Below are 26,785 nucleotides of genomic sequence, written 5' to 3' on the forward strand. Positions count from 1 at the left end.
CATCTGGTTCAATGATTTCGATTAAATTAGTCTTCATCATTTTCAACTTTACCAAGTTAGCACATTTTGCTTCACAGTTAATTAGTACAGGCACGTTTCAATATCATCTTACAGTTTTAGTAGATAGTTTAATATGTTTTATTAAATTGTCTGGTTTATGATATTTCTTTTTAGGATTTAGAACGTTGGTGAAGGTACAAGAAAACATGGTATGTATAAAAGAGGTTCCATTTCTAATAATTTGTAAATTATAAGATAAAGAACAATGATAAACTTATCTGACCAATGACAACTTTAAATATTATCCTTCTGATTTTATCATTATATATATATATATATATTGTGACAGCTTTAATGAGTATTTAACAACATTTGTGATATAATGTAGAAATGAAAAATTCCTAATTCCTAATTCCTTTCATGAAACTTCCACCTGGATTTGAGGCTGAACTAGGGAGGAATAAAGTGTGCAAACTAAAGAAATCTCTCTATGGATTGAAACAATCCCCAAGAGCCTGGTTTGAACGACTTGGAATGGTGGTGAAGGGACTTGGTTATACTCAAAGCTAAGCTGACCATACACTTTTCTATAAACATTCAGCAGCTAATAAAACTGCCATCTTAATTGTATATGTGGATGACATTATTCTAACATATAATGATTTTTTAGCCTCATGAGCAACTGGGGTAGAGCGTATTTTGGGACCAGGTTTGCTGCCTTTAAGATGTGCTGGTTTTCCATGAATCTTCCAGCAGGTTTCTCGGGTGTGACGAGGTTTATTGCAGTGGTCACACCAAAGATTGGAGTGGTGCTTCTGATTTGATGAACTTTTAAGTGCAGCAGGTGCCACTAAGAGTGCATTACACTCCAAAGAAGTCTGTTCAGTCTTGCTTTTCCCCATCATCACAGCTCTACGAGTTTCCTCTCTTCTAACTTCAGCAAATACTTCTCCAATTGAAGGTAGGATTGCTCTTCCAATAATTCTGCCACGAACTTCATCTAGCTCCACGTTGAGGCCTGCAAGAAACTGGAATATCCTCCCTTCTTCCACTGTTTGTTGGTGGTGTTTGGCATCAGCAGCTGAATTCCACTTGTAGTTATTGAAGTGGTCAAGATCTTGCCACACCCGCTTCAATGTGTGGAAATATTTGGTGACATTGTCACTCCTTTGTTGAATTTCTCTAGCTTTTAGAGTAAGTTCATAAATCTGGGATTTATTCCCAAGATCAAAGTACATCTCCTTGACACTATCCCACAATTCTTTGGCAGTGGTATAGTACATGCAGTTACTGCTGATATCCTCCTCCATTGAGTTCACCAGCCATGTCATCACCATAGAATTTTCGGTATCCCACACATTATATTGCGGGTCAGTGATGTTAGGCTGGCTTCGCTTACCGGTGAGATATCCAATCTTCCCTCTTCCACGGATATACATCTGAACTGATTGAGACCACCTAAGATAGTTTGACCCATTGAGTCGAAATGTGGTGATCTGAACTGAATGGGAGTCACCACTAACTAGAACCCGTTGCTCAGATTTGAAATCTGATGGAGTAGGAGTGGTGTTCTCCTTCTGTTCAGGATTAATGACTGAGGAACTGTCAGCCATAGCTATAAATCAGAGGCACAGTGCAGAGATCCTGCTCTGATACCAAGTTGAAGTGTTTGAATAAGTTATATTATCAAATGTACAGAGAATCAACCTCTTTATAGAGGAATTACAGAAATAGAAATAACTAGAAAATAGGAAAGAAGGGAAAATACTAGCCTAAAATAAAAGAAAGATTTCTAACCATAAAATCCCTAAAATTAAGTTAAACTAAAAAAGAAAAAGATTTATAATTAATTCTATTCATGAAAGGAATTAGGAATTTGATTTTGATTTGATCTAGCTAACATATATATATTTTTTGTGACAGCTTTAATGAGTATTTGACAACATTTGTGATAGAATGTAGAAATGAAAAATTATGCTAAAGGTTTCTACTTCTACAATACATTCCCACATTAAGCTCCAGTGCTAAAAAATTAAACAACCTATACTCATCAAATAAGTGTCAAATAGAAATATGCGATGGATCCTTTACAAGCTTCATAGCTCCAACTATAGAAGTGCTTCTTCTACCTCTCAAGAACAAATTAAACCATTTTGCAGAGAGTTTTGGATATCTCTTCAATTCTGGATCATTTCTATCAACGTAATATAAGCCATAGCTTACTTTGTAACCATCCAATAACTCAAAAATCTAAAAAAGACCAGGCAAAAAATCCCTTTATATTTGATCCATTTCTGCGGGAAAAAAAAATGCAGTGAAATAGAAAATTAGGGAACACAAGAAGTGTATACATGGTTTTATTAATAGATTCCAAGTTGAAGGGTAAAGTTTTTGACACTAATTTTATTTGATATACATTGAATTAATAAAACATCTAAAAAAAGAAAAAGGGGGAGGGGGGGGGGGGGGGGCTTACTTTATAAAGCCCTCTGAATACGGAAGAGCTTTTACTTTAGTATTTTATAAAGCCATCCGAATGCAAAATATTTTTTAATTTCCATGAATCAGTTCTGAAAAAAATGTTAACTCTAGTATTTCAAAAGCACAAAAATAGAAGAATCTAGATGCACTTTCCATACCTCAAGGCATCAAGTGTGGCACCAATATATCCATGCAAGTATTTGACCCTTGACTCATCTTGTAATGATGCATTGCTTGGTGTTCTTTGACCTATCCACATGATAATGCAAAGTTGCAAACCGAAACTTTATCAGTAACTATACAGTATTATAAAATGCATGCATTTCAATAGAACTTAAGATGCTCACTTATCAGGATGATGAAACATAACGTATTTGTTGATCCTTGAGTAGGTATGTGAGTAACCTTCTATGTGCACCTAATGGTCATCTATGATTTCTAGTTCGAAAATACAGAACTATCAGAAATGCCAAAGTGAAAGGGATTTACCATTTTCATATATGAATATAGGAGGATTGCCATAAAGGAGCGTGAATTTATTCAATTCTTGCTGTAAATCCCATAGTGCGACAGGGTACTGATTCAGTCAAAGCATTCAAAGCCACGTTAGTTGTACAGTAAGGTGATGTAACTGGTCAAAGAAAAAGAAGAAGATTATGATATTAAGGATTGTCATGTATTGTGAATTTGTGAAAACAAAAAACTAAATGAGAGTTTGAAGCTTTCACTATACTTCTCAAGATTCATCCCCTTCATCCTCTGGACCAATAAGCTGTGTTCAACGTTGCCCTGAAATTTGAAACCATATCTATTTCACCATCAGTATCCAATGCACAATGCTGAAAAAAGTGTTTCCATGATTCTACAATGCCTTCCTATCTCCATTGTCTTAAGCTAGACATTAGTATGTAAAATAAGATATAAGGCTTACAGAATGATGATTCCTAAGGTTAAGAATGAAATACAGATGATAAAAGGTTCATCCTTCACCTGTTTTAAGATTTCGAATCATCTTGAAATCTGTCTCCTAGCAACATAAATGGTGGAGATGTGGGAAATAGTAGGCTTAATGTGGCGATTCCTCCGTCTACATTCACCGAACAATGGACATTCACCAATTCTAAGATCGCTTAAAGAGGCAGGTAGCCTTATGTTCTCCAACTTAAGACAGCTCTTAATTGATAATTGCCAGAGGAACTGTAACTCTGACACCATCTCAAGAGATCTCAAATTTTCACATCTTTTGATTGTCAGAAGTCTGAGATTTGGAAACGCTGGGAACATGAAGAATGTAAGTGAATCACAACTCACAACTGTTGTTTATTTCTGGAAACATTGTACCTCAGTAGCCCTTGATTCTTAGCTCCTTCAAGTCTTTGTGAGGATGTAACTTGTCAAGCACATCTCTTTCAATTTGGGAATCAACCACATCAATATCTCGGAATATGATTTTGTTACAGAAAAAAAATTAATTATATAAACATATAAACTATTTTTTACCATAACAAGCCCACCTATTCAAAAGAGATGACACAAGGTCAACCACTAACCAAGATTAATAAACCTATCAGAACATTCACACAATTTTCAACAGGAAAATTTTCAAAACAATCTCAAAAGTACTAGTATGACAGGTTATAACAATTTTATGAGAACTCATGAAATGCAGTAAATAAACATGCTAATAAAGAGATGAAAGTTAGAAGAGAGTTACTCAGTGATATATCCTGGTTCGAATCCAATAATGTAGAATCTAGATCCAGTTCCCACCATAGAAAATGGTGGGATTTTCACTAAACGGATTCAGAATTCAAATTGTCAAGATTACAAGTCACTCAGACTCTCTTAAGGCTTTTGCTAGATGCTCTCACTCACATACAAACACTCATGCCTTTTTTCTTTTACAGAAAAGTGAACACCATACACAGTAAACACATTCTGATTTTACTATTTGATGATGACATTCTTCCCTCTCATTTTCAAATTTAATTATGTCAATAAATTAATAACACTAATGCTTATATACTAACCTGCAGCACTATACTGTTAGACATAGAAAATGGAATAGGGATGCAGATTTGAATGATTAAAAGGTGATTTTATAAAATGATCGCATGATTTGCAGAAAACATATGCAGATGACAGTTATAACAATATTGTGAATGAAAATTGTAATAGAGAAGATGAACAACACGATGTATCCTGGTTTAATCCCAAAGTGGGATCTACATCTAGTCTCCACCATAATAAATGGTAGAATTTTTCACTATAAACAAATTCATGTTACAAATACCAATTCAAGCCAATACAAAAAACAAATTTCTCAAACGGCACTATAGCTTTTTCTAGATATTCTCACATCCTGGCTCTCTTGCCTTTTTCATAACAGAAATTGATTCTCACTTTCTAAGCTCTCTCTTTCGTATAAACAGTATAACTCATATCAGCTCTCCTAAAATAGAATGAAACGATGAAGGCATGAAAACTCTTAAGAAAAAAAAAGATAATTGTTCAGTGTAAATAAAAATATAAAACTAAGTTTGTCCTTCCTTTTTTACTTTGAAAAGTTTGTAAGCTTTCTGCCTATTTTTGACAGGTTGCTCCAACTGTATCCATATCATTGAAGGTATTCTTGTTGCATTTTGATTGGTCTATCTGTCCTTGAAAAATTATGTTTTTCATCATCCATTTCTTCTTTTAATTTTGTACGAGGATGATGTCTTCCATGAATTCTTCCTTTGCATTGATGCAGAGACTGCACCTCATCTGATTTGTTTGGGATTCGATTTTCCTCCATCATTCTTGCCCAGATTCCTTTGGTCTCCTAATTAGGCTTAATCCAACTTTGCTTCGATTCATCTGTTGCTACACCAAAACAAACACATTGGAACAACTCATACAGTTTTTGCTTAGTGCATAGTCATCACAAGGTTAATTAATTTCTTAATTCAACAGAAGTTAATACTAAGATAGTAAACAGCATATCAAACCAACGAGGGCCACGAGCGAGCAAGCAAGCAAGAGCAACACCAATAAATGTAATGAAAGGACTTAGATTTGGGTGAGTCAAGGGGTGGTGCAAAAGTAGCTTACAGAAATAACAATAAAAAGAAGTAAAACCGTTAATGACAAAGGCAAAAGTTGAAAGGGGAAGATAATAAATGGCATACTGAAACCAGCAAGGGCCACGAGCAAGCAAGCAAGAGCAACACCAGGAAAGGTAATGAAAGGCCTTAGATTTGGGTATGAGTCAAGGCATAGTGCAAACCTAGCTTACAGAAATAAGAATAAAAGAAGAAAAACATTAATGACAAAGGCAAGAATGGAAAGGGAAAGAATTCATCATTCTCAAGGCCACTTGCTCAATACTGTGTCATGCATACTTATGAGCTAAACAATAATGGCCATCTAATACTAGTCAAAACTAAAAACTTACTCAAAAGACATGCCTCAGAATTCATTTCTTCCTTGAGTTGAGCAACATTATTTTGAGATCACCATATCAGCTACTCAGCCTAGCTTTCAGCATTACTTGCTCCAAATAACCAACTTTAACCATGCTATATTGGAATTGGAAAAGGAAGCAACAATCTCAGAATTTTGTGGAAAATTGGAAAAAGGCACAAGATAAATTTAATGCTTGTGCTTACTTGTTTATGATCCCATTAAAATGTTATGAATCATAAGAGTAACGCAGTGTAGGAGAATACCTCTAAGAGTGGCCCAGCTTGAAGTTCCTGTCTGAGACAAGAATGTGTAGCTCCTTGTCCATGTACTCAACCAGAAAAGAATTGCCACGTACAAAACTTTTAGGATCTTTCTGCATTAAGAAAAGTGAAACAAATAACTCAATTATTCTACAAGATCTTTCTTTAAGCATGCCCAAAGATTTCCTATATTTGTTTGTTGCAGACTTCAAACATGAGACTTTTGAAGAGTATAGAATTATAAATTCGAGCATTTTTAATGTTAAACTTGTACAGCAATGCCAATTAATCCTCCAGGAACCCTTGAAGTTTCAACAGAAGAAAGCAAAGTATAGGACAAACCTAAGGTTAAATCCAAATTCCAAATAGAGAGCTTAGAGAGAGAGACAAGCATCCTTACAAGCACCCAAATGCAATAAATTGACAAGTCCCAGAGGAATCAGTAGATGTCCCTATACATGAAGAAAATGCAATAAATCTTGGTTGGAAGATGATGATGATGATGATGATGGATTTTTTGAGAGATCAAGAATGGTGGTGTTGAGTTCTACTATGGTGTCATCAAAGAGTTTGAGACAATCATCTAAGGCTCTTTTCTCAATGGTGTTGAGAGTGTTTTGGAGATTCTTGATTATGTTGGTGCAGTTGTTGGATGAAGATTTGACTTCATGGACTGTGTGGTTGACAACTTTGGAGATTATTTGTGGCATTGTTTTTGTTTCACGGTTTGGGAATGTGGATAAGGCTGAGACACAGAGATTAGGGTAGAGTGTTCCTTTGCATTTTGAATGTGCTACTAATTGGATATGGTTTTGGAAATGGAGATGTTTTTTCCCTTCTTGTGGTCTTGTTGATTTGAAATTTGAGGTTTCAATGAAATAATTGAGATGTGTTGGTAAAAAGATCAGTGCAAAAATCATGGATAAGATTGGTATAAAGGGAAAACATGGATGATGTCTTCCATTTCTTCTTTTGATTTTATACAAGGATGATGTCTTCCATGAATTCTTGACCAGGTTAGCTTGCTCTCCAAATTGTGTTTACTCCAACTTGCTCCAATTTGTTTCTTGCTGCACCAAAACAAACACATTAGAACAACTCATACAATTTGTGCTTAGCCCATATTAACTCAACCATAAATGTTTGCCATCTCAAAGTTATTAGTTTCTTAGTTCAACAGAAGTTAATAATAAGATAATAAACATATACCAAATCCAACAAAGGCCACTGGCAAGCAAGCAAGAGCGAGACCAAGAAAGGTAATGAAAGGCCTCAGATAGCTGATTGAAATAGGAAAAAAAAGAATACCGTTACTGACAAAGGCAAAAAAATGGAAGGGAAAGATTTCATCATTCTCAAGGGATGATCCTTGAATTAACAAAACTATAACCTTCTAATAAACATTGTGTTTGCACTTAGAAGTAGAACAAAGCATGTTTATGCTATATGTAGTTTATATATAACATTATCCCCAAAATCCCTATTCTCTCTCTGAACCACCCCCCCCCCCACCTTTTTCCCGAAAAGGAAAAATATATGGCCATTTGTTTCTGCTTATAAGCCATGCCATTGCCCACTTGCTCAACACTGCTCATGAATACTTATGGGGTAAACAGAAACTTACTCAAAGACATGCCTCGGAATTCATATCTTCCTTGAGTTGAGCAACATTGTTTTGAGATCATCATATCAGCCACTCGGCCCAGCTTTCAACATTACTGGCCCCAAATAATCAAATTTAACCATGCTATCAGAGAGAGGGGAAAAAAAATCAACAATCTAAAATTTTAAACTTGTACTGCAATGTCAATTACTTCTCTCAGAACCCTTTCAGTTTTAACAGAGAAAAAAAAAAAAGAAAAGCAAAATATAGGAGAAACGTAACATTAAATCCAAATAGAGATGTTAGGGACAGAGAAGCATCCTTACAAGAATGGAGGTGCACAATCGAATTGCATTAAATTGACAAGTTCCAGAAGAATCATTAAATGTCCCTATACACGAAGAACAAAGAAGAAGAAATTAGGAAAAAAAAATACCAAAATTGACATTGTATACCCATACTATAAGTCCCAAAAATAAAAAACTATATGTTCCCAAAAGTAGGCATTGACTAGAGTGGTGATTAACAGCGTGAAAAGAGAGGATTCAGTTTTGTGTTTTCCGCAAAAGAGTAGGAGACACAGAATTTGAATGAGGTATAGAAATTTGGAAATAAAAATAAGATTAAGTAGGAGAGAATGAATATGATGTTGGAGAAGATGAAGTGGGTTTGGGATACAGAGAGATAGCAAAAGAGTTACCTCTTTTAAGATGTTGACTCATTGCGAATCCATTTCCCATCGAGTTCAATGCGGGGGATGTGGGAAATGGATGGCCAAATTATGAGTTCACTTAAACAGGCAGGCAGCCTTATTATCTTCTCCAGCTTAGGGCATTCTTCAACCCCTAAATATCGGAGGGACTGTGACTGTGACAGCTCCAGAGATGTCAAATTTTCACATCTTTCAATTCTCAGATCATTGAGATTCGGGAACGCTGGCAATGCGAAGGATGTAAGCGAATCACAGCTGTTGTGTATTTCTAATCTCTGTAGCGAGTGATGTTGTTGGTATTGCATTGGGAATTCTACATTCTTGCAATCGTATATGCGCGACTCTTTCAACGAAGGGGGCAAAGCATCCCCTGGAAATGATACCACTGATGAGCACTCTGAGATGTCTAGCTTTATGAGAGAGGTTGGTTGGGTGTGGGTCATGGCCTCAAACACATACTCCACCTGCTGCTCTCCATTAACCCATAGTCTCTCCAACATGGAAAGTGGTAGCTCCCGCATTCTTGCTTCCTGTTTGCCATCTATTCTTAATGAGCGTAGGATGGGAGCTCTTGGCACATAACATCCAATCTCCTCGCATGTAGTGATTTCAAAGACGGAAGGAAAGTGGGCAAATCTCCTCTTAACTTAGGACAATCCCATATCACAAGTGTCTCAAGTTTCGGAAATGGTGCATCATCATCATCATCACATTCATATGACTCCCATTCCTCCCAGCAAGGCATTCTTCGAATAATGAGAATTTTAAGGGATCGGAAGGGTGTCTCCTGATGCTGATGAGTTCCATTATAGAATGACCCACCAATCTTCTTCACCTTGTCGAACTCTTCAATGATCAGCCTCTCCAGAGAGGGTAACTGTCCAAGTGAAGGAAGCACCCAACAATTCCTGCATCCACTCAGCCTCAACACAGTCATGTTGTGGTACGAAGACTGCCCTACCCAATCCGGAAACATCGTACCTCTGTAACCCAAGACCCATAGCTTCTTCAAGTCTTCATGAGGACGCAATTTGTCAAGTACATCTTTTTCACTTTGGGAATCAAAAACCTCACTATCTTCACCTGATGACCATGTCAAATATAAAGCATTCAGGTGTATTTTTTCATCCATCCTTGCATTCGATGCTTCACCACTATTCTTAACATTCTCTAATTCCTGAATGCACAATGAACCATGAAGATGTGCTAGCTCTCCCAATTCTCCAATCCCATTCTCTTCATGTTTGCCCGCAATATAGTCACTTAAAAATTGCAAATCTTTTAATTCGCTCATCTTTTTTGGCATCTCTTCCAAATCATCAGTGCCGGAAATATCAAGATGACGCAAATTCACAAGATTTTGCATCTTGCTAGGAAGCTTTTTAAGTTTTTCACAGTATCTCAACTTCAAGGTTTGTAAATTGTAAAAGCAACTTAAAGACTCAGGCAAAGTCACGATGGATGTGCATGAAAGATCCAAATAACGCAAATGGATCAATTTGGCAATAGAACCATGCATCAAGTTTTCATCATCTGAAAAAAAATTAAATGACAAAACTCGTAAACACTTTAATTGTTCTAGTAAGTCACAAGATACGGCTACTCTATCTCCCGCTGAGAATACACCATATTTATTAAAAATTTGCAACAATGTCCTCGCATGTTTTAACTTGTCGCATGCTTCTGTGATCTTCATAAGCAAATCATCATCATTCTTTTGAGCACATGACAAGTGGCGAGTTTTTGTATCATGCTTGACGGTATTCTTGAGTTCAAAGATTCTAGAAAAGAACTTCCCACCGTAAAATGTTGCTAAATCATGCATGAGGTCGTGCATCACAAATGTATTATCATCAGAGTTGGAATGTTGAAAAAATGATCTCGAAACCAAATCATCAAAATATTCATAACCAATTTCTTCCAAAGTCCTTTGGATACAAACAACAGTAAACAAAGCAGCGTTTTAAATACGAAGGAAGGTGGAAATAACTGATTCTCAATGCAGGAAGAATCACGCTATCCTCCTCAGAGAGTTCCCAGAATTCACTATTCAAAACATCATTCCAATCCTTTTCATTATCTTTCCCTCTCAATAATCCTCCAAGTGTTTGAGCTGCCAAAGGTAATCCTTTACATTTTTTAACAATTTTTCTACCAATTTCTTTTAAGGTTGAATGATCTCGGGATTCGGCAGGATCCCATGCACGATTTGCAAACACTGACCAGCATTGTTCTTCATCCAACAAACTCAAATTGTGATCTTCATTATGTTTAGTTTTCACCATAGAAGCAACCGTATCAAGACGTGTTGTTACAAGAATCTTGCCTCCCTCACTTCCACATTCAAAAGGAGTTAGAAAAATTTCCCAACCCTCACGATTGCTGCTCCATACATCATCCAGAACAACTAAGAATTTCTTCCTCGCTAGCGCATTCTTCAAATGATTTTGAGCTGTATCTAAATCATTTGAGTAACAAGGACTGCAAGTTTTTTCTATCACAGCCTTTGTGACCTTAAGAACATCAAATTCCTCCTCACCCACACAAACCCATGCCTTCACGTTAAATTTTTGCAGCACCATGTCTTCATTGTAAACCAATTTAGCCAAAGTAGTTTTTCCTATCCCACCCATGCCCACGATGGGAATCACAGACAGTTCACCATTGTTAACATCATCTAATAACAATTTCATTATGGTATCTCGCTCTTTGTCCCTTCCAACAAATATATCCGATTTTTTAACCAGTGAGGTTGATGGAATCCTCCCAGACATGTTCTTGGCTGCAATCTTTTCTAGACGAAGAATATCTTTGTGTTTTGCGATATCTTCTAGTCTAGCAATGATGTCTTCAATCCTAGTAACCATCTCCCTATCTTGCAAATTGAGAAAGCGAGACAGTAAGTTACCTGGTGGATCCTTCTGTTTGGCAGCTTTGGTGGCAAGTTCATCCAACAAGTCATCAGCATCGTAGACAGCATCTTGGAGATTTTCAAGCCACCTCTTGACAGCAGGGTCAGTGATCTGTTTCTTCTCTGCATCATTCAGCACAGCTTCAACCACGTTCAGAATGTTCTCCAGCTTTTGAAGCAGCTTCTGGTCAACCTTCTTTCCTCGCATCATCTTGATGATGGCAGGATCGGACAGCCGATTAAAAAGAATACCGATAAAAGAAGAGAGAAAAGCTCCTCCAACAAGTGAAGCAGCCATGTTCACAGGAGCAAGACTAAGAAAGGGAAGGAAAGGGAAGCGGTTTCTGTTTGCACTCCGAACTCAGAATTCTCTCACAAACACAGAGAGTATGGAAGTGGTAGCAGGTCAGCGAAATATTATTGTAATGTGGTCCATGCTGAGAGTGTTATAGTTGACCAATAATAATATATGTTATCCCTTTGGTCTTCATGATAAAGTTCATGTGAAGCTTCTTATTGTCTTTCTCCGAAGCTGTGAGATGCTTTCAGTGCCTTTGGTCTTCATCATTCCATTTTTTAAATGATCCCTTCAACGAATCATTAGGTGGAAAATGTTTAACAATATCCACTTGTATTTATTTACTAACCCACCTACCATTCAATCTTCTCTATACCATAAAAAATTATTCACCTTTGTGTTTTCATTACCAGACATTATAAGGTGTGATGTGAATCCACATGTATTTTGTTATCAGACAAGTTGTAGTGTTTTGTTTCATACTACAATGAATACATCTACTACCTTTTAAATAAATAACTTCAACATAAAACTACTTTTAAATTTTATCTATTATTTTTGTTTGTTTATATTACAGTAAACTGAATAATTTTATCTTTGCTAAAGAGCAAGATAAGAAAAGAAACAGAACAAAAAGAGAACAGACCTAGGAATCCAAATCACGCTGCACCACCACTATAAGTGGGGCATCATCTGCTTCAATGATTTCAATTAATTTGGTCTTCAATGTTTTCATCTTTGCCAAGTTAGCCCGTTTTGCTTCACAGTTTATCAATACAGGCACGTTTCAACGTTATCTTACTGTTTTTGTAGAGAGTTTAATATGTTCTATGAAATGGTTTGATTTATGATTTTTCAGCTTATGGATTTAGAACGATTGTGAAGGTACAAACAAACACGGTATGTATATCAGAGGTTCCATTTCTAATAATGTGTCATATGTATAAGATAAAGAACAAAATAGAGTGATAAATTTATGTGACCAATGACAACTTTAAATATTATCCTTCCACTTTTATCATTATATTTTTCTGTAGTTGACAACAACATTTGGAATACAATGTAGAAATGAAAAACTATTATGCTAAAAGTTTCTTCTTCTACAATACACTCCCACACTTAGCTCTAATGCAAAAAAATTAAACAAATAAGTGTCAAATAGAAATATAAGATGGATCCTTTACAAGCTTCATAACAGCAACTATAGAAGTGCTTCTTCTACCTCTCAAGAACCAATTAAACCATTTTGCAGAGAGTTTTGGATATCTCTTCAATTCTGGATTATTTCTGTCGACAAAATATAGGCCATGGCTTACTTTGTAACCATCCAATAACTCAAATAAATCTAGAAAGGACCATGCAAAATACCCCTTTATATTTGATCCATTCCTGCCAGGAAAAAAAAAGTAGATAAAATGGAAAATTAGGAAATTCAAGAAAATTTACAAAACAATCTCAAAAGTACTAGTACGACCGTTTATAACAGTTTATGAGAACTCATGAAATGCAGCAAATAAAAATTTTAATTAAGAGACTAAGGTAGAAGAGTTACCCAGGCAATATATCCTAGTTCAATATGAATCTATATCCAGTCCCCAACACAAAAAATGGTGGGATTGGATTTTCACTAATCAAGTTTAGATTACAAATTTGTCAAGATAGATTACAAGTCACTCATGCCTCTCCTTTTTTTTCAACAGAAAAGTGAACACCTCACACCAAACACTCATTTTGATTTCTACCTCATAGTATCCCATAGACTAAGGTGTTTCGAAGAAAAAGAGACTGACTCATTAGAACCATCATTCACTCAATTTCTCAACTATCATTTTATTTTCCCATAACTTTTCCTATCACATAAGTATCCTGCTTCCCATATATTAGAGCCCTGTTAAGAAAAATAAAAAATAAAAGGAAAATGAAAAAAGAACACGAATATAAGAGATTAAGAGTTCTCATGAATTTATATTGTGAAAGAGAAAATTAGGAAACACAAGAAGTATATATTATGTGTCTCAAATATCAACAAAAATTTCATAGCTGAAGGTATCAAGTGTGGCACCTATACTGCATACAAGTATTTCATCCTTGACACATCTTGTAATGTGCATTGCTTGGTATTCTTTGACCTGACCACATGATAATTCAAGCCAAATCTTTATCAGTAACTACATAGCACCATAAAATGCATGCATTTGAAGATAAATTTATTATATCGTTCGCTAAAATTATATTATCTTGGTTCTTCATGCAATTTAAGATGCTCACTTATTGGAAAGGAAATAGGCTACATAGCTATACAGTAAAATAATCTAATTGAAAAATAAAATACACAAGAAAAAACACCCCTTCATTTGAAAATGGACTCTCTGCATCAGCCAAAACATAGATGGTGGTAGTTATACATAAATGAGTAGTACCCATAGTTGAGGACATTAATGAAAACTATGAAATGCTAAGAAACCTGAATCTTGAACTGCTAGTTGGAAATTTCATGTCATTTTGTAACTAATAATAAAAATTTAAAAACACAGAATGTCAATCATAATGAATAGATAGTGGTTAGTCCATTGCTATTTTTTTTTGCCTTTTGGGAGTAATATGTTGAAAGAGGTTTTACCTTGATGCCCTGTTTTGCATTATTATAACATAGAACTAAATGAATGTGTTGGGGCCTGGGGGTTGTCATTGTGAGAAAGCATGTCACTAATCTTTTTCCCAAATGACATAATGAACAGTGAAAAATAAGGCTCATAGAATGAGGATTTGTAAGGTTTAGAATGAAATATAGATGACAAAAAACAATGCTTTACCTGTTTTAAGATGTTGAGTCATTGTGAATCTGTTTCCCATCAACATAAATACCGGGGATGTGGGAAATGGATGGCCAAATGTGGGGGTCCTTCCTCTCTATGCCTTCACCCAACAACTGACATTTGCTGATGGAGAGTTCCCTTAAAGAGGCAGGCAGCCTTATTATGTTCTCCAGCTTAGGGCATTCTTCAACCCTTAATTCTCGAAGGGACTGTGATTGTGACAGCTCCTCTAGAGATGTCAAATTTTCTCGTCTGGCGATTATGAGGGACTTGAGATTTGGGAACGCTGACAATGGGAAGGATGTAAGTGAATCACAGCTGTTGTCTATTTCAAGACTGGTTAGTGACTCATGTTGTTGGTGTTGCATTGGGAATTCTACATTCTTGCAGTTATTGATCCGCAACTGTTTCAATGAAGGGGGCAAAGAATCCCCTGGAAATGATATTGCTGACGAGCACTTTGAGATTCTTAAATAACTGAGAGAGGTTGGTTGGGTGTGGGTCATGGCCTCAAACACATCCTCCACAAGCTGCTTTCCTTCGATTCTTAGATGTTGCAGTGAAAGTGGTAGGTCCCGCATTCTTGCTTCCTGTTTGCCATGTATTCTTAATTCGCATAGGATGGGAGCTCTTGGCAGATAACAATCAAGCTCCTCGCATCCTGAAATGTAAAATTGTTTCAAAGACGGAAGGAAAGTGGGCAAATCTCCTCTTAACTTAGGGCAGTTCTCTATAATAAGCGTCTCAAGTTGAGGAAATGGTGCATCATCATCATCATCACATGCATACGACTCCCATTCCTCCAAGCAACGCATATGACGAAAGTCCAGAGATCTAAGGGATCGGAAGGGTGTCTCCTGATGCTGATGAGTTCCATCACCCTTATAGAATGACCCACCAATCTTCTTCAGCTTATCACAACCTGAAATCAGCAATCTCGTTAGAGCAGGTAACTGTCCGAGTGAAGGAAGCACCCAACAATTCCTGCATCCACTCAGCTCCAACGAAGTCATGTTGTGGTACGAAGACTGCCCTACCCAATCCGGAAACATCGTACCTCTGTAACACCCGATGGATAGCTCCTTCAAGTCTTTGTGAGGACGTAATTTCTCAAGTATATCTTTTTCAGTTTGGGAATCACAAACCTCACTTTCTTCAAATGATGTCCAACTCAAATCTAAAGCATTCAGGTGCATTTTTTCATCCATTCTTGCACTCCATGCTTCCCCACTAATCTTAACATTCTCTAATTTCTGAATCCACAATGATCCATGAAGATTTGCTAGCTCTCCCAATTCTCCAATCCCATTCTCTTCATGTTTGCCCGCAATATAGCAACTTAAAATTTGCAAATCTTTTAATTCGCTCATCTTTTTTGGCATCTCTTCCAAACCAGTTTCAAAAACATCAAGATGACGCAAATTCACAAGATTTTGCATCTTGCTAGGAAGCTTTTTAAGTTTTCTACAGTTTCTCAACTTCAAGGTTTGTAAATTGTACAAGCAACTTAAAGACTCGGGCAAAGTCACGATGGATGTGTATGAAAGATCCAAATAACGCAAATGGATCAATTTGCCAATTGAACCATGCATCAAGTTTTCATCATCTGAAAGAAAATTAAATGACAAAACTCGTAAACACTTTAATTGTTCTAGTAAGTCACAAGAAACGGCTACTCTATCTCCCACTGAGAATAGACCATATTCATTATAAATTTGCAACAATGTCCTCGCATGTTTTAACCTATGGCATGCTTCCGTGATCTTCATAAGCAAATCCTCATCATTCTTGCGGCGAGCACATGACAAGTGGCGAGTTCTGGTATCATGCTTTGCTGCATTCTTGAGTTGAAGGATACTAGAAAAGAACTTTCCACCATAGAACTTTGCTAAATCATGCATGAGATCGTGGATCACAAATGAATTCACATAAGTGTTAGAATGTTGAAAAAATGATCTCGAAACCAAATCATCAAAATATTCATAACCAATTTCTTCCAAAGTGTTTCCACTCTTTGGTTCTAGCAAAAGACCTTCCGCCATCCACAATAATGTCAATTCATCTCTATCAAATTCAAAGTCCTTCGGATACAAAGAACAATAAACAAAGCAGCGTTTTAAATAGGATGGGAGGTGGTAATAACTGATTCTCAATGCAGGAAGAATCCCACTATCCTCCTCAGAGAGTTCCCAGAATTCACTATTCAAAACATCATTCCAATCCTTTTCATTATCTTTCCCTCTCAATAACCCTCCAACTGTTTGAGCTGCCAAAGGTAATCCTTTACATTTTTTAACAATTTTTCTACCAATTTCTTCTAAAGCTGAATGATCTCGGGATTCTGCAGGATCCCATGCTCGATTTGCAAACACTGACCAGCATTGTTCTTCATCCAACAAACTCATATTGTGAGCTTCATTATGTCTAGTTTTCACCACAGAAGCAACTGTATCAAGACGTGTTGTTACAAGAATCTTGCAGACCTGACTTCCACATTCAAAAGGAGTTAGAAAATTTTCCCAACGCTCACGATTACTGCTCCATACATCATCCAGAACAACTAAGAAGTTCTTCCCCGCTAGCCCATTCTTCAAATGATTTTGAGCTGTATCTAAATCATTTGAGTAACAAGGACTGCAAGTTTTCTCTATCACCGCCTTTGTGACCTTCAGAACATCAAATTCCACCTCACCAACACAAACCCATGCCTTCACATTAAACTTCTGCTGCACTTTGTCATCATTATAAACCAATTTAGCCAAAGTAGTTTTTCCTATCCCACCCATGCCCATGATGGGAATCACAGACAGCTCACCATCGTCATCTAACAACAATTTCACTATGGTATCTCTGTCTTTGTCCCTTCCAACAAATATATCAGATTTTTTAACCAGTGAGGTTGATGGAATCCTCCCAGACATGTTCTTGGCTGCAATCTTTTCTAGACGAAGGATATCTTTGTGTTTTGCAATATCTTCTAGTCTAGCAGTGATTTCTTCAATCCTAGTAACCATCTCCCTATCTTGCAAATTGAGAAAGCGAGACAGGAAGTTACCTGGTGGATCTTTCTGAGTGGCAGCTTTGGTGGCGACTTCATCCAACAAGTCATCAGCATCATACACAGCATCTTGGAGATCTTCGAGCCACCTCTTGACAGCAGGGTCAGTAATCTGTTTCTTCTCAGCATCATTCAGCACAGCTTCAACCACATTCAGAATGGTCTTCAGCCTTTGAAGCAGCTTTTGGTCAACCTTCTTTCCTCGCATCATGTTGATGATCTCAGGATCAGACAGCCTGTCGAAAAGAACACTGAGAAAAGAAGAGAGGAAAGCTCCTCCAACGAGTGATGCAGCCATGCTCACAAGATCAAGAAAGTAAGAAAGGGAAGTGGTTTCTGTTTGCACTCCAAACTCAGAATTCTCTCACAAACACAGTATGGAAGTGGTAGCAGGTCAGAGAAGTATTATTGTAATGTGGTGCATGTGGAGATTATTATAATTAACCAATAATAATGTATGTTGACTTCATTTGTTTTATCCCTTTGGTCTTCATGACAAAGTCCATGTGAAGCTTCTATTGTCTTTCTCCAAAGCTGTGAGATGCTTTTGGTTTCTTTGGTCTTCATCATTCCATTTTTTAAATGATCTCTACAACGAATCATTAGGTGGAAAATGTTTAACAATATCCACTTGTATTTATTTACTAACCCACCTACCATTCAAGCTTCTCTATACCAATAAAAAATTATTCACCCTTCTGTTTTTATTACCAGACAAGATGAGGTTTGAATCCACTTGTATTTTGTTAGCAGACAAGTTGTAGGGTTTTATTACATTGCATGCATCTGCTACCTTTAAAATAAATAATTTCAACATAAAACTTCTTTTTAATTTTTATCTTTCATTTTTGTTTGTTTATATTACAGTTAATAATTTTTATCTTTTAATCCAAATGTAGTGAACTGATAAGTATGATGCTTAACAGATCATGGGGACCATCTTCCACCAACTATGAGAAAACCAAGGTGAATGGTCCTTGATTATATACAAAGAATAAAAAGGTTGGTATTTACACAAATATTTGTTGATTTAGTATTAGACTATAGAAATATCAAATATGACGCTTTTGATTATAAATTAAATTACAGCATGGGATAATGAAGATGCCTATATACTTGAATTTGTTGCCACACTCTGATAGTGCCCAAGTAAAAGAAAGGAAGATATCTATATGACAGGTCACATTACATAGCGCAAATTGAGTCACTAACTATGTCCATTCCTCTTCCCTTCTTGCTGTTTACAATCTACATCATCGTCATGAGCTTTGTTTTCTTATAGGTTCAAGGCTCCATGCACTAGATCAAATATGATGCATAAAGAAAAGAAAATTCTTGTGATGTCACATTAAATCAATGAGAAAATACACCAGAAAACCATGTATTCAGCCTTTATCTATTTCTGGCTTCTACGCTTCATTAAGAGGGAAATATGATTCCTAAAAGCTTCTTTTTTCCCCTCAGTAGGTGATTCTAAAAGCTAAACACATAAATTGAAGACATGTATCCCAACAACCTCAACAACATTTTCATGCAGTCTTCAATAATGGTCCAATCAGATTTTGCTATTAAAAAAAATTATTTTATATAAACTATTTTTACCATAACAATCCCACATATTAAAAAGAGATGGCACAAGGTCAACCACTCACCAAGACTAGTAAACTTATCAGAACGTTCACACAATTTTCTACAAGCAAATTTAAAAAACAATCTCAAAAAAGTACTAGTATATGACAGTTTTTTAAGTTGTAATGATGCATTGCTTGGTGTTTGACCAAACCACACAATAATGCAAACCAAATCTTTATCAGTTAGACAGTAACTATATAGCACTATAAAATGTATGCATTTTGAGATAAATTTAGTATATCATATGGACTGAAATTATTCAAAAATATATAAATTTGAGCATAACTTTATTGCAATAATTTCTACTGAATTTAACCATAAAATTATGTTGGTCCATCATGCAACTTAAGATGCTCACTTATTGGAAAGGAAATATGCTACATAGCTAGAAGTTTTAGCAAAATATTAGGATGATGTGGCATATCACATATTCATTGGGATTACTCATTGGAAAATACAGGATTATCAGAATAAGCCATAGAGAAAGAGATATACCATTTTAAAAATGTATATAGAAGAGTTGCCAAAAAGGAAATTTAATTTATTCGATTATTGCTTTAAACCCGATGGTGTAACAGAGTATTGAATCAATCAAAGCCACTTACTCATACAGAAAATTAATCTATTTGGTAACAAAAAAAAAAAACATGATTCTAAATCAAACAGCATAAAGTATCTCAGTAGTGGACTCAGCTAAGCTATCAAAATTATCAGTTTTATCAACAAATCTGAATGCACAATTTGTAGGTTATTCACAAAATTCTTTTTCAGTTGAGAAAGAGAAAGGGCTTCTCTGTGGTTACACATCTATTTCCTTCCATCCATGTGGAATCTGGATAATATCTGCACTCGATTTGTCAATCATCATTTTTTCCCTCAGCATCTTTGATCATATCATGATCTTTCCACCCATATATTCTAGCCCTGCTGAAAAATAAAACAAAATAAAATTAAAAGATTATGAATAATAGGAATTGTGAATCTATGACATTAAAAACTAAATGAGAATTTGAAGCTCTCAAAATACCTCTCCATCATCTTTGGGCCAATAAGCTGTGCTCAATGTTGCCTAATATTCAATGCCAGGAAAAGGTCCTTCCATGATTCTACCTCTCAAGAACCAATTGTACCATTTTGCTGAGAGTTTTGGATATCTTTATAATTGGCCATAGCTTACTTTGTAGTCATCCAATAAATCAAATAAATGTAATAATGGCCATGCAAAATAACCCTTTATGTTTGATCCATTCTTGAAATAATAATAAATAAATAAATAAATAAATAGAAAATTAAGAAACACAAGAAATATATATTGCGTCTCAAGTATCAACAAGAATTTCATAGCTGAAGTATAAAGTGTGGCACCTGTAGCGCATGGAGGTTGCCATTGTGAGAAAGCATGCCACTAATATTTTCAAGAAATGATTAATAGCCAAGGGCATGGAATGTGTGATTATGTGTGACACCTTTTAATCTTTTGGCTCCTGTGAAGTGTTGAAACTATGCAGCAAGGGAATGGAATGAACTTTCCACCCAAAGCATATGATTTGATTTTCAACTTTGTTGCCATCTATTGTAACTTTTACTATTTAAATTTTGCACTACAACAATGCTACACAACCAAAACTATTGTCAGAGTGAGGTACTAAAATTATACTTTAAGAGAATAAAAGTAAGAAAAAAAATCAGAAAATGGAGAAAGAAAGCAGAGTTGAAGGAATTGAAAGTAGAAAATGAGAAAACTAATTTGTATATTTACTAAATGAGAATGAATTACAATTACAATTCTATGTCAATAAATTAATACACTAATGCTTATATATCAACCTGTAGTACTATGCTGTTACACACAAAATAGAAGAAGAATGCTATAACAACTAACCTATAATGGCTGTAACAAAATTACCTAGCTCAGTCTAATCCTTGCTTATTGCTAACATACAAAAGAAGCTGCTACTACAATCTTTGCCATAAGCACTTCATATTTGTAACATAATGACATTCTGAATGCATCTTGATTTGTTAAGAAAAAAAACTTGCTAGCGTTTACGATTTCACAAGATTTGCAGAAAGATATGCAGATGACAATTTTAATGATATTTTGGATGAAAGCTGTAATAGAAAAGATCGAGATATATCCTGGTTCAATCCCAAAAGTGGGATCTACATCCAATCTCCACCACAAAAAATGGTAGAATTTTCCACTATAAACAAATTCAAGTTACAAATATCAATTCAAGCCAAATACAAAAACAAATTTCTCAAACACCACTTACAGCTTTTTCTACATATTCTCACATCCTAGCTCTCTTGCCTTTCTCATGACAGAAATTGATACTCACTTTTTAAGCTCTCTCTTTCTTATAAATAGAATAATTCATATCAGCTATCCTAAAATAGAATGAAATGATGAAGAATGAAAACTCTTACTAAGAGAAAAAAGATAATTGGACAATGTCAGTCAAAATATATAATTAAGTTTTTCCTTCCTTTTTTCTTTGAACATTGCAAAGTTTGTACACTTTATGCCTATTTTTGACAGGCTGCTCCAACTGTATCCTTATCATTGAAGGTGCTCTTGTTGCATTTTGATTGATCTATCGGTCTTAGCGAAATTCTGTTCTGCATCATCTATTTCTTCTTTTGATTTTCTATGAGGATGGTGTTTTCCATGAATTCAGCTTTCTTATTGATGCAGAGACCACACCTCATGAAATCATTCTTGACCAGGTTCCCCTGCTCTCCAAATTGAGCTTACTCCAACTTCGCTTCAATTTGTTTGTTGCTGCACCGAAACAAACACATTATAATAACTCATACAATTTTCGCTTAGTGCACATTAACTCAACCATAAATGTTTGCCATCACAAAGTTTATTAGTTTCTTAATTCAACAGAATTAATAATAAGATAATAAACTTATACCAAATCCAACAAAGGGCACGGGCAAGAAAGCAGGAGCAACACCAAGAAAGGTAACGAAAGGCCTTACATTTAGGTGTAAGACAAGGCATGGTGCAAAAGTAGCTGATTGAAATAAGAAAGAAAGAAGAAAAACAATTAATAGAAAAGGTAAAAAATGGAAGGGAAAGATTTCATCATTCTCAAGGTATGATCCTTGAATTAACAAAACAAGCTTCAATAGAGAGATGTTAGAAACAAAGAAGCATCCTTAAAAGAATGGAGGTGCACAACCGAACTGCATTAAATTGGTAAGTCCCAGAAGAATAGTTAAATGTCCTTATACATGAAGAACAAAGAAGAAGATTAGGGGGAAAAAAAGACCAAAATTGACATTGTATACCCATACTATAAGTTCCCAAAAGTAGGCATTGACTAGAGTGGTGATTAACAGTGTGAAAAGAGTAGGAGACACAGAATTTGAATGAGGTATAGAAATTTGGAAATAAAAATAAGATTATGTTGGAGAAGATGAAGTGGGTTTGGGATATAGAGAAAGAGCAAAAGAGTTACCTGTTTTAAGATGTTGGGTGATATTGAATCAGTTTCTCATCAACAAATATTACGGGGATGTGGGAAATGGATGGCCAAATGTGGGTGTCCTTCCTCTCTATGCCTTTACCCAACAACCCACATTCTCTGATTTTGAGTTCCCATAAACAGGCAGGCAGCCTTATTATGTTCTCCAGCTTAGGGCACTCTGCAATCCATAATTCTCGGAGGGACTGTGACACCTCCAGAGATGTCAACTTTTCACGTCTTGCGATTCTGAGATCCTTGAGATTTGGGAACGCTGGCAATGCGAAGGATGTAAGCGAATCACAGCTGTTGACTAATTCTAATCTCTCTAGCGAGTGATGTTGTTGGTGGTGCATTGGGAATTCTACATTCTTGCAATTGAAGATGCCTAGATATTCCAATGAAGGGGGCAAAGAATCCTCTGGAAATGATACGGCTGATGAGCACTCTGAGATCTGTAGCTCTATGAGAGAGGTTGGTTGGGTGTGGGTCATGGCCTCAAACAGAGAATCCACAAGCTGCTCTCCATTAATTACTAGTGTCTCCAACATGGAAAGTGGTAGCTCCCGCATTCTTGCTTCCTGTTTGTCCCTTATTATTAATTTGCGTAGGATGGGAGCTCTTGGCAGATAACAACCAAGCTCCTTGCATTCATAAATGAATAGTGATTTCAAAGACGGAAGGAAAGTGGGCAAATCTCCTCTTAACTTAGGACACTGCAATATATGAAGTTCGTCAAGTTGAGGAAATGGTGCATCCTCATCATCATCACATTCATATGACTCCCATTCCTCCCAGCAAGGCATTCTTTGAATAATGAGAAATTTAAGGGATCGGAAGGGTGTCTCCTGATGCTGAGTTCCATCACCCTTATAGAATGACCCACCAATCTTCTTCACCTTGTCGAGCCCTGAAATGAGCAGCCTCTTCAGAGAGGGTAACTGTCCAAGTGAAGGAAGCACCCAACAATTCCTGCATCCCCTCAGCTCCAACCAAGTCATGTTGTGGTACGAAGACTGCCCTACCCAATCCGGAAACATGGTACCTCTGTAACAACTGATGGATAGCTTCTTCAAGTCTTTGTGAGGACGTAATTTGTCAAGTACATCTTTTTCACTTTCGGAATCACAAACCTCACTTTCTTCAAACGTTGACCACCACAAATATAAAGTATTCAGGTGTATTTTTTCATCCATCCTTGCATTCGATGCTTCACCACTATTCTTAACATTCTCCAATTTCTCAATCCATAATGACCCATGAAGATGTGCTAGTCCTCCCAATTCCCCAACTCCATTCTCTTCATGCTTGCCCACGATGTAGAAACTTAAAAATTGCAGATCTTTTAATTCGCTCATCTTTTTTGGCATCTCTTCCAAACCAGTTTCAGAAACATCAAGATGACGCAAATTCACAAGATTTTGCATCTTGCTAGGAAGCTTTTTAAGCTTTTTACAGTATCTCAACTTCAAGGTTTGTAAATTGTACAAGCAACTTAACGACTCAGGTAAAGTCACGATGGATGTGTCTGAAAGATCCAAATAACGCAAATGGATCAATTCCCCAATCGAATGATGCAACAAGTTTTCATCATCTGGAAAAAATTTAAATGACAAAACTCGTAAGCACTTCAATTGTTCTAGTAAGTCAGAAGGAACGGCTACACTATCTCCCTCTCGGATTCCACCATCTTTACGAAAATTGAGTTGCAACAATGTCCTCACATGTTTTAACCTTTTGCATGCTTCCATGATCTTCATAAACGAATCATCATCATTCTTGCGAGCACATGACAAGTGGCGAGTTTTGACATCATGCTTTGCTGCATTCTTGACTTCAAAGGTTCTAGAAAAGAACTTTCCACCATAGAACGTTGCTAAATCATGCATGAGATCGTGCATTACAAATGAAGTATTATAAGCATTATTGGAAGGTTGAAAAAATGATCTTGATGCTAAATCACTAAAATACTCATAGCCAACTTCTTCTAAAGTGCTTCCCCCCCTCGGCCGTTGCAAAAGACCCTCGGCCATCCACAATAACACCAATTCATCTCTATCAAATTCATAGTCTTTGGGATACAAAGAACAATAAACAAAACAACGTTTTAAGTAAGAAGGAAGGTGGTAATAACTGATCCTCAAAGCAGGAATAATTTCAATTTCCTCTTCAGAAAATTCCCAAATTTCACTGTTCAAAACATTATTCCAATCCTTTTCATTATCTTTGGACCTTAATAAGCTCCCAAGTGCTTGAGCAGCTAGAGGTAATCCCTTGCACTTTTTAACAATTTCTCTGGCAACTTTTTCAAAAGCTAGACGCTCTCCAGAAAGAAATGCATGATTTGCAAACACTACCCAACAATCTTCATCATTCAACGCACTCAAATTGTAGGCTTGATAATGAAAACCTTTCACCATGTTTGCAATCTTTTCGCTACGAGTTGTCACAAGGATCTTACTCCCCTCACTTCCACATCTAAAAGGAATCAGAAAATTTGCCCAAGCTGTGTAATTGTTACTCCAAAAGTCATCCAAAACAACCAAGAATTTCATCCCTGTTAGCTTACTCCTTAAATGTTGTTGAGCTGAGTTTAAGCTATTCATATCACAGCGACTAGAAGTTATTTCCTCTATTACAGTCTTTGTCACTTTAAGAACATCAAATTCTTCCCCAACACAAACCCATGCATTGATATTAAATTTTCGCTGCACTCTATCATCATTAAAAACCAACTTAGCCAAAGTAGTTTTTCCGATCCCACCCATACCCCAGATGGGGATGACAGATAGTTCACCATCATTAGTATCATCTAATAACAATTTGACTATATCCTCCCTGTCTTGATCCCTACCAACAAATAAATCAGACTTTTGAACAAGAGATGTTGATTCAATTCTCCCTGACATGTTCTTGACTGCAATCTTTTGTAGACGAAGGATATCTTTGTGTTTTGCAATATCTTCTAGTCTAGCAATGATTTCTTCAATCCTAGTAACCATCTCCCTATCTTGCAAACTGAGAAAGCGAGACAGGAAGTTACCTGGTGGATCCTTCTGAGTGGCAGCTTTGGTGGCGACTTCATCCAACAAGTCATCAGCATCATAGACAGCATCTTGGAGATCTTCGAGCCACCTCTTGACAGCAGGGTCAGTGATCTGTTTCTTCTCAGCATCATTCAGCACAGCTTCAACCACGTTCAGAATGTTCTCCAGCCTTTGAAGCAGCTTCTGGTCAACCTTCTTTCCTCTCATCATGTTGATGATCTCAGGATCAGACAGCCTGTCAAAAAGAACATTGAGAAATGAAGAGAGAAAAGCTCCTCCAACAAGTTCAGCAGCCATGTTCACAACAGCAAGAAAGTAAGAAAGGTAAGGAAAGGGAAGCGGTTTCTGTTTGCACTCCAAACTCAGAATTCTCTCACAAAGACAGAGTTTTGAAGCGGTAGCAGTTAAGTGAAGTATTACTGTAATGTGTTGCAGGCGGAGATTATTATAATTAACCAATAATAATGTATGTTGACTTCATTTGCTTAATCCCTTTTGTCTTCATGACAAATTTCATTTGAAGCTTCTTATTTTCTTTCTCCGAAGCTGTGAGATGCTTTCGTTTCCTTTGGTCTTCATCATTCCATTTTTTAAATGATCTCTACAATGAATCATTAGGTGGAAAATGTTTAACAATATCCACTTGTATTTATTTACTAACCCACCTACCATTCAAGCTTCTCTATACCAATAAAAAATTATTCACCCTTCTGTTTTTATTACCAGACTAGATGAGGTGTGAATCCACTTGTATTTTGTTACATTGCATGCGTCTGCTACCTTTAAAATAAATAATTTTCAACATAAAACTACTTTTTAATTTTTATCTTTCATTTTTGTTTGTTTATATTATAGTTAATAATTTATATCTTTTAATCCAAATGTAATGAACTGATAAGTATGATGCTTAACAGATCATGGGGACCATCTTCCACCAACTATGAGAAAACCAAGGTGAATGGTCCTTGATTATATACAAAGAATAAAAAGGTTGGTATTTACACAAATATTTGTTGCTTTACCCATTTAACCAAACACTCG

General features: G+C 36.2%; 4 protein-coding genes and 1 pseudogene across 7 annotated transcripts in view; 1 reads left to right on the plus strand and 4 right to left on the minus strand.

Annotated features, from left to right (window-relative positions):
* Positions 1-1,837, plus strand: part of LOC107626139 (ABC transporter C family member 4) — a 151,145-nt gene extending 149,308 nt beyond the window's left edge. Inside the window, exon 10 of the transcript XR_015904973.1 lies at positions 1,640-1,837. The gene's annotated coding sequence lies outside the window, so the exon portion shown is untranslated. The remainder of the gene's footprint in view (positions 1-1,639) is intronic.
* LOC148575427 (uncharacterized) lies at positions 482-1,677 on the minus strand. Its single transcript, XM_088504097.1, has one exon. It carries the CDS (start codon positions 1,611-1,613, stop codon positions 588-590), a length of 1,026 nt encoding a protein of 341 aa, XP_088360223.1. The 5' UTR covers positions 1,614-1,677; the 3' UTR covers positions 482-587.
* A 2,842-nt stretch (positions 1,838-4,679) lies between the features above and the next one.
* On the minus strand, positions 4,680-11,933 carry LOC107626144 (putative disease resistance RPP13-like protein 1; annotated as a pseudogene). Its single transcript, XR_015904975.1, has 8 exons — positions 8,492-11,933; positions 8,118-8,182; positions 7,813-7,906; positions 7,398-7,468; positions 6,531-7,258; positions 6,192-6,301; positions 5,918-6,041; positions 4,680-5,749 (listed from the first exon to the last, which is right to left on the minus strand). The product of XR_015904975.1 is annotated as a putative disease resistance RPP13-like protein 1 (transcript).
* Positions 11,934-12,698: 765 nt separating this feature from the next.
* On the minus strand, positions 12,699-20,344 carry LOC107626148 (putative disease resistance RPP13-like protein 1). Of its 2 annotated transcripts, XM_088504099.1 has the most exons (5): positions 20,246-20,344; positions 20,022-20,145; positions 14,526-17,822; positions 13,775-13,841; positions 12,706-13,101 (listed from the first exon to the last, which is right to left on the minus strand). In XM_088504099.1, exons 2-3 carry the CDS (start codon positions 20,099-20,101, stop codon positions 14,531-14,533), a joined length of 3,372 nt encoding a protein of 1,123 aa, XP_088360225.1. In that variant the 5' UTR covers positions 20,102-20,145; positions 20,246-20,344; the 3' UTR covers positions 12,706-13,101; positions 13,775-13,841; positions 14,526-14,530. The 2 variants fall into 2 exon arrangements, with proteins under 2 accessions (XP_088360224.1, XP_088360225.1); XM_088504098.1 differs by lacking the exons at positions 20,022-20,145; positions 20,246-20,344 and having other exon boundaries at positions 12,699-13,101; positions 14,526-18,002.
* Positions 20,345-21,353: 1,009 nt separating this feature from the next.
* Positions 21,354-26,349, minus strand: LOC148575428 (putative disease resistance RPP13-like protein 1). Of its 2 annotated transcripts, none has more exons than XR_015904972.1 (2): positions 22,143-26,314; positions 21,354-22,003 (listed from the first exon to the last, which is right to left on the minus strand). XR_015904972.1 is itself a non-coding variant. In XM_016328945.3 (2 exons), the coding sequence occupies exon 1, from the start codon at positions 26,039-26,041 to the stop codon at positions 22,697-22,699; it is 3,345 nt and encodes a 1,114-aa protein (XP_016184431.1). In that variant the 5' UTR covers positions 26,042-26,349; the 3' UTR covers positions 21,354-22,003; positions 22,692-22,696. The 2 variants fall into 2 exon arrangements, 1 of the variants encoding a protein (XP_016184431.1); XM_016328945.3 differs by having other exon boundaries at positions 22,692-26,349.
* Between the last annotated feature and the right edge of the window lie 436 nt (positions 26,350-26,785).

The sequence above is a fragment of the Arachis ipaensis genome, chromosome B2, assembly GCF_059453495.1.
Source record: "Arachis ipaensis isolate K30076 ecotype BB chromosome B2, ASM5945349v1, whole genome shotgun sequence".
NCBI classification, from domain to species: Eukaryota; Viridiplantae; Streptophyta; class Magnoliopsida; order Fabales; family Fabaceae; genus Arachis; species Arachis ipaensis.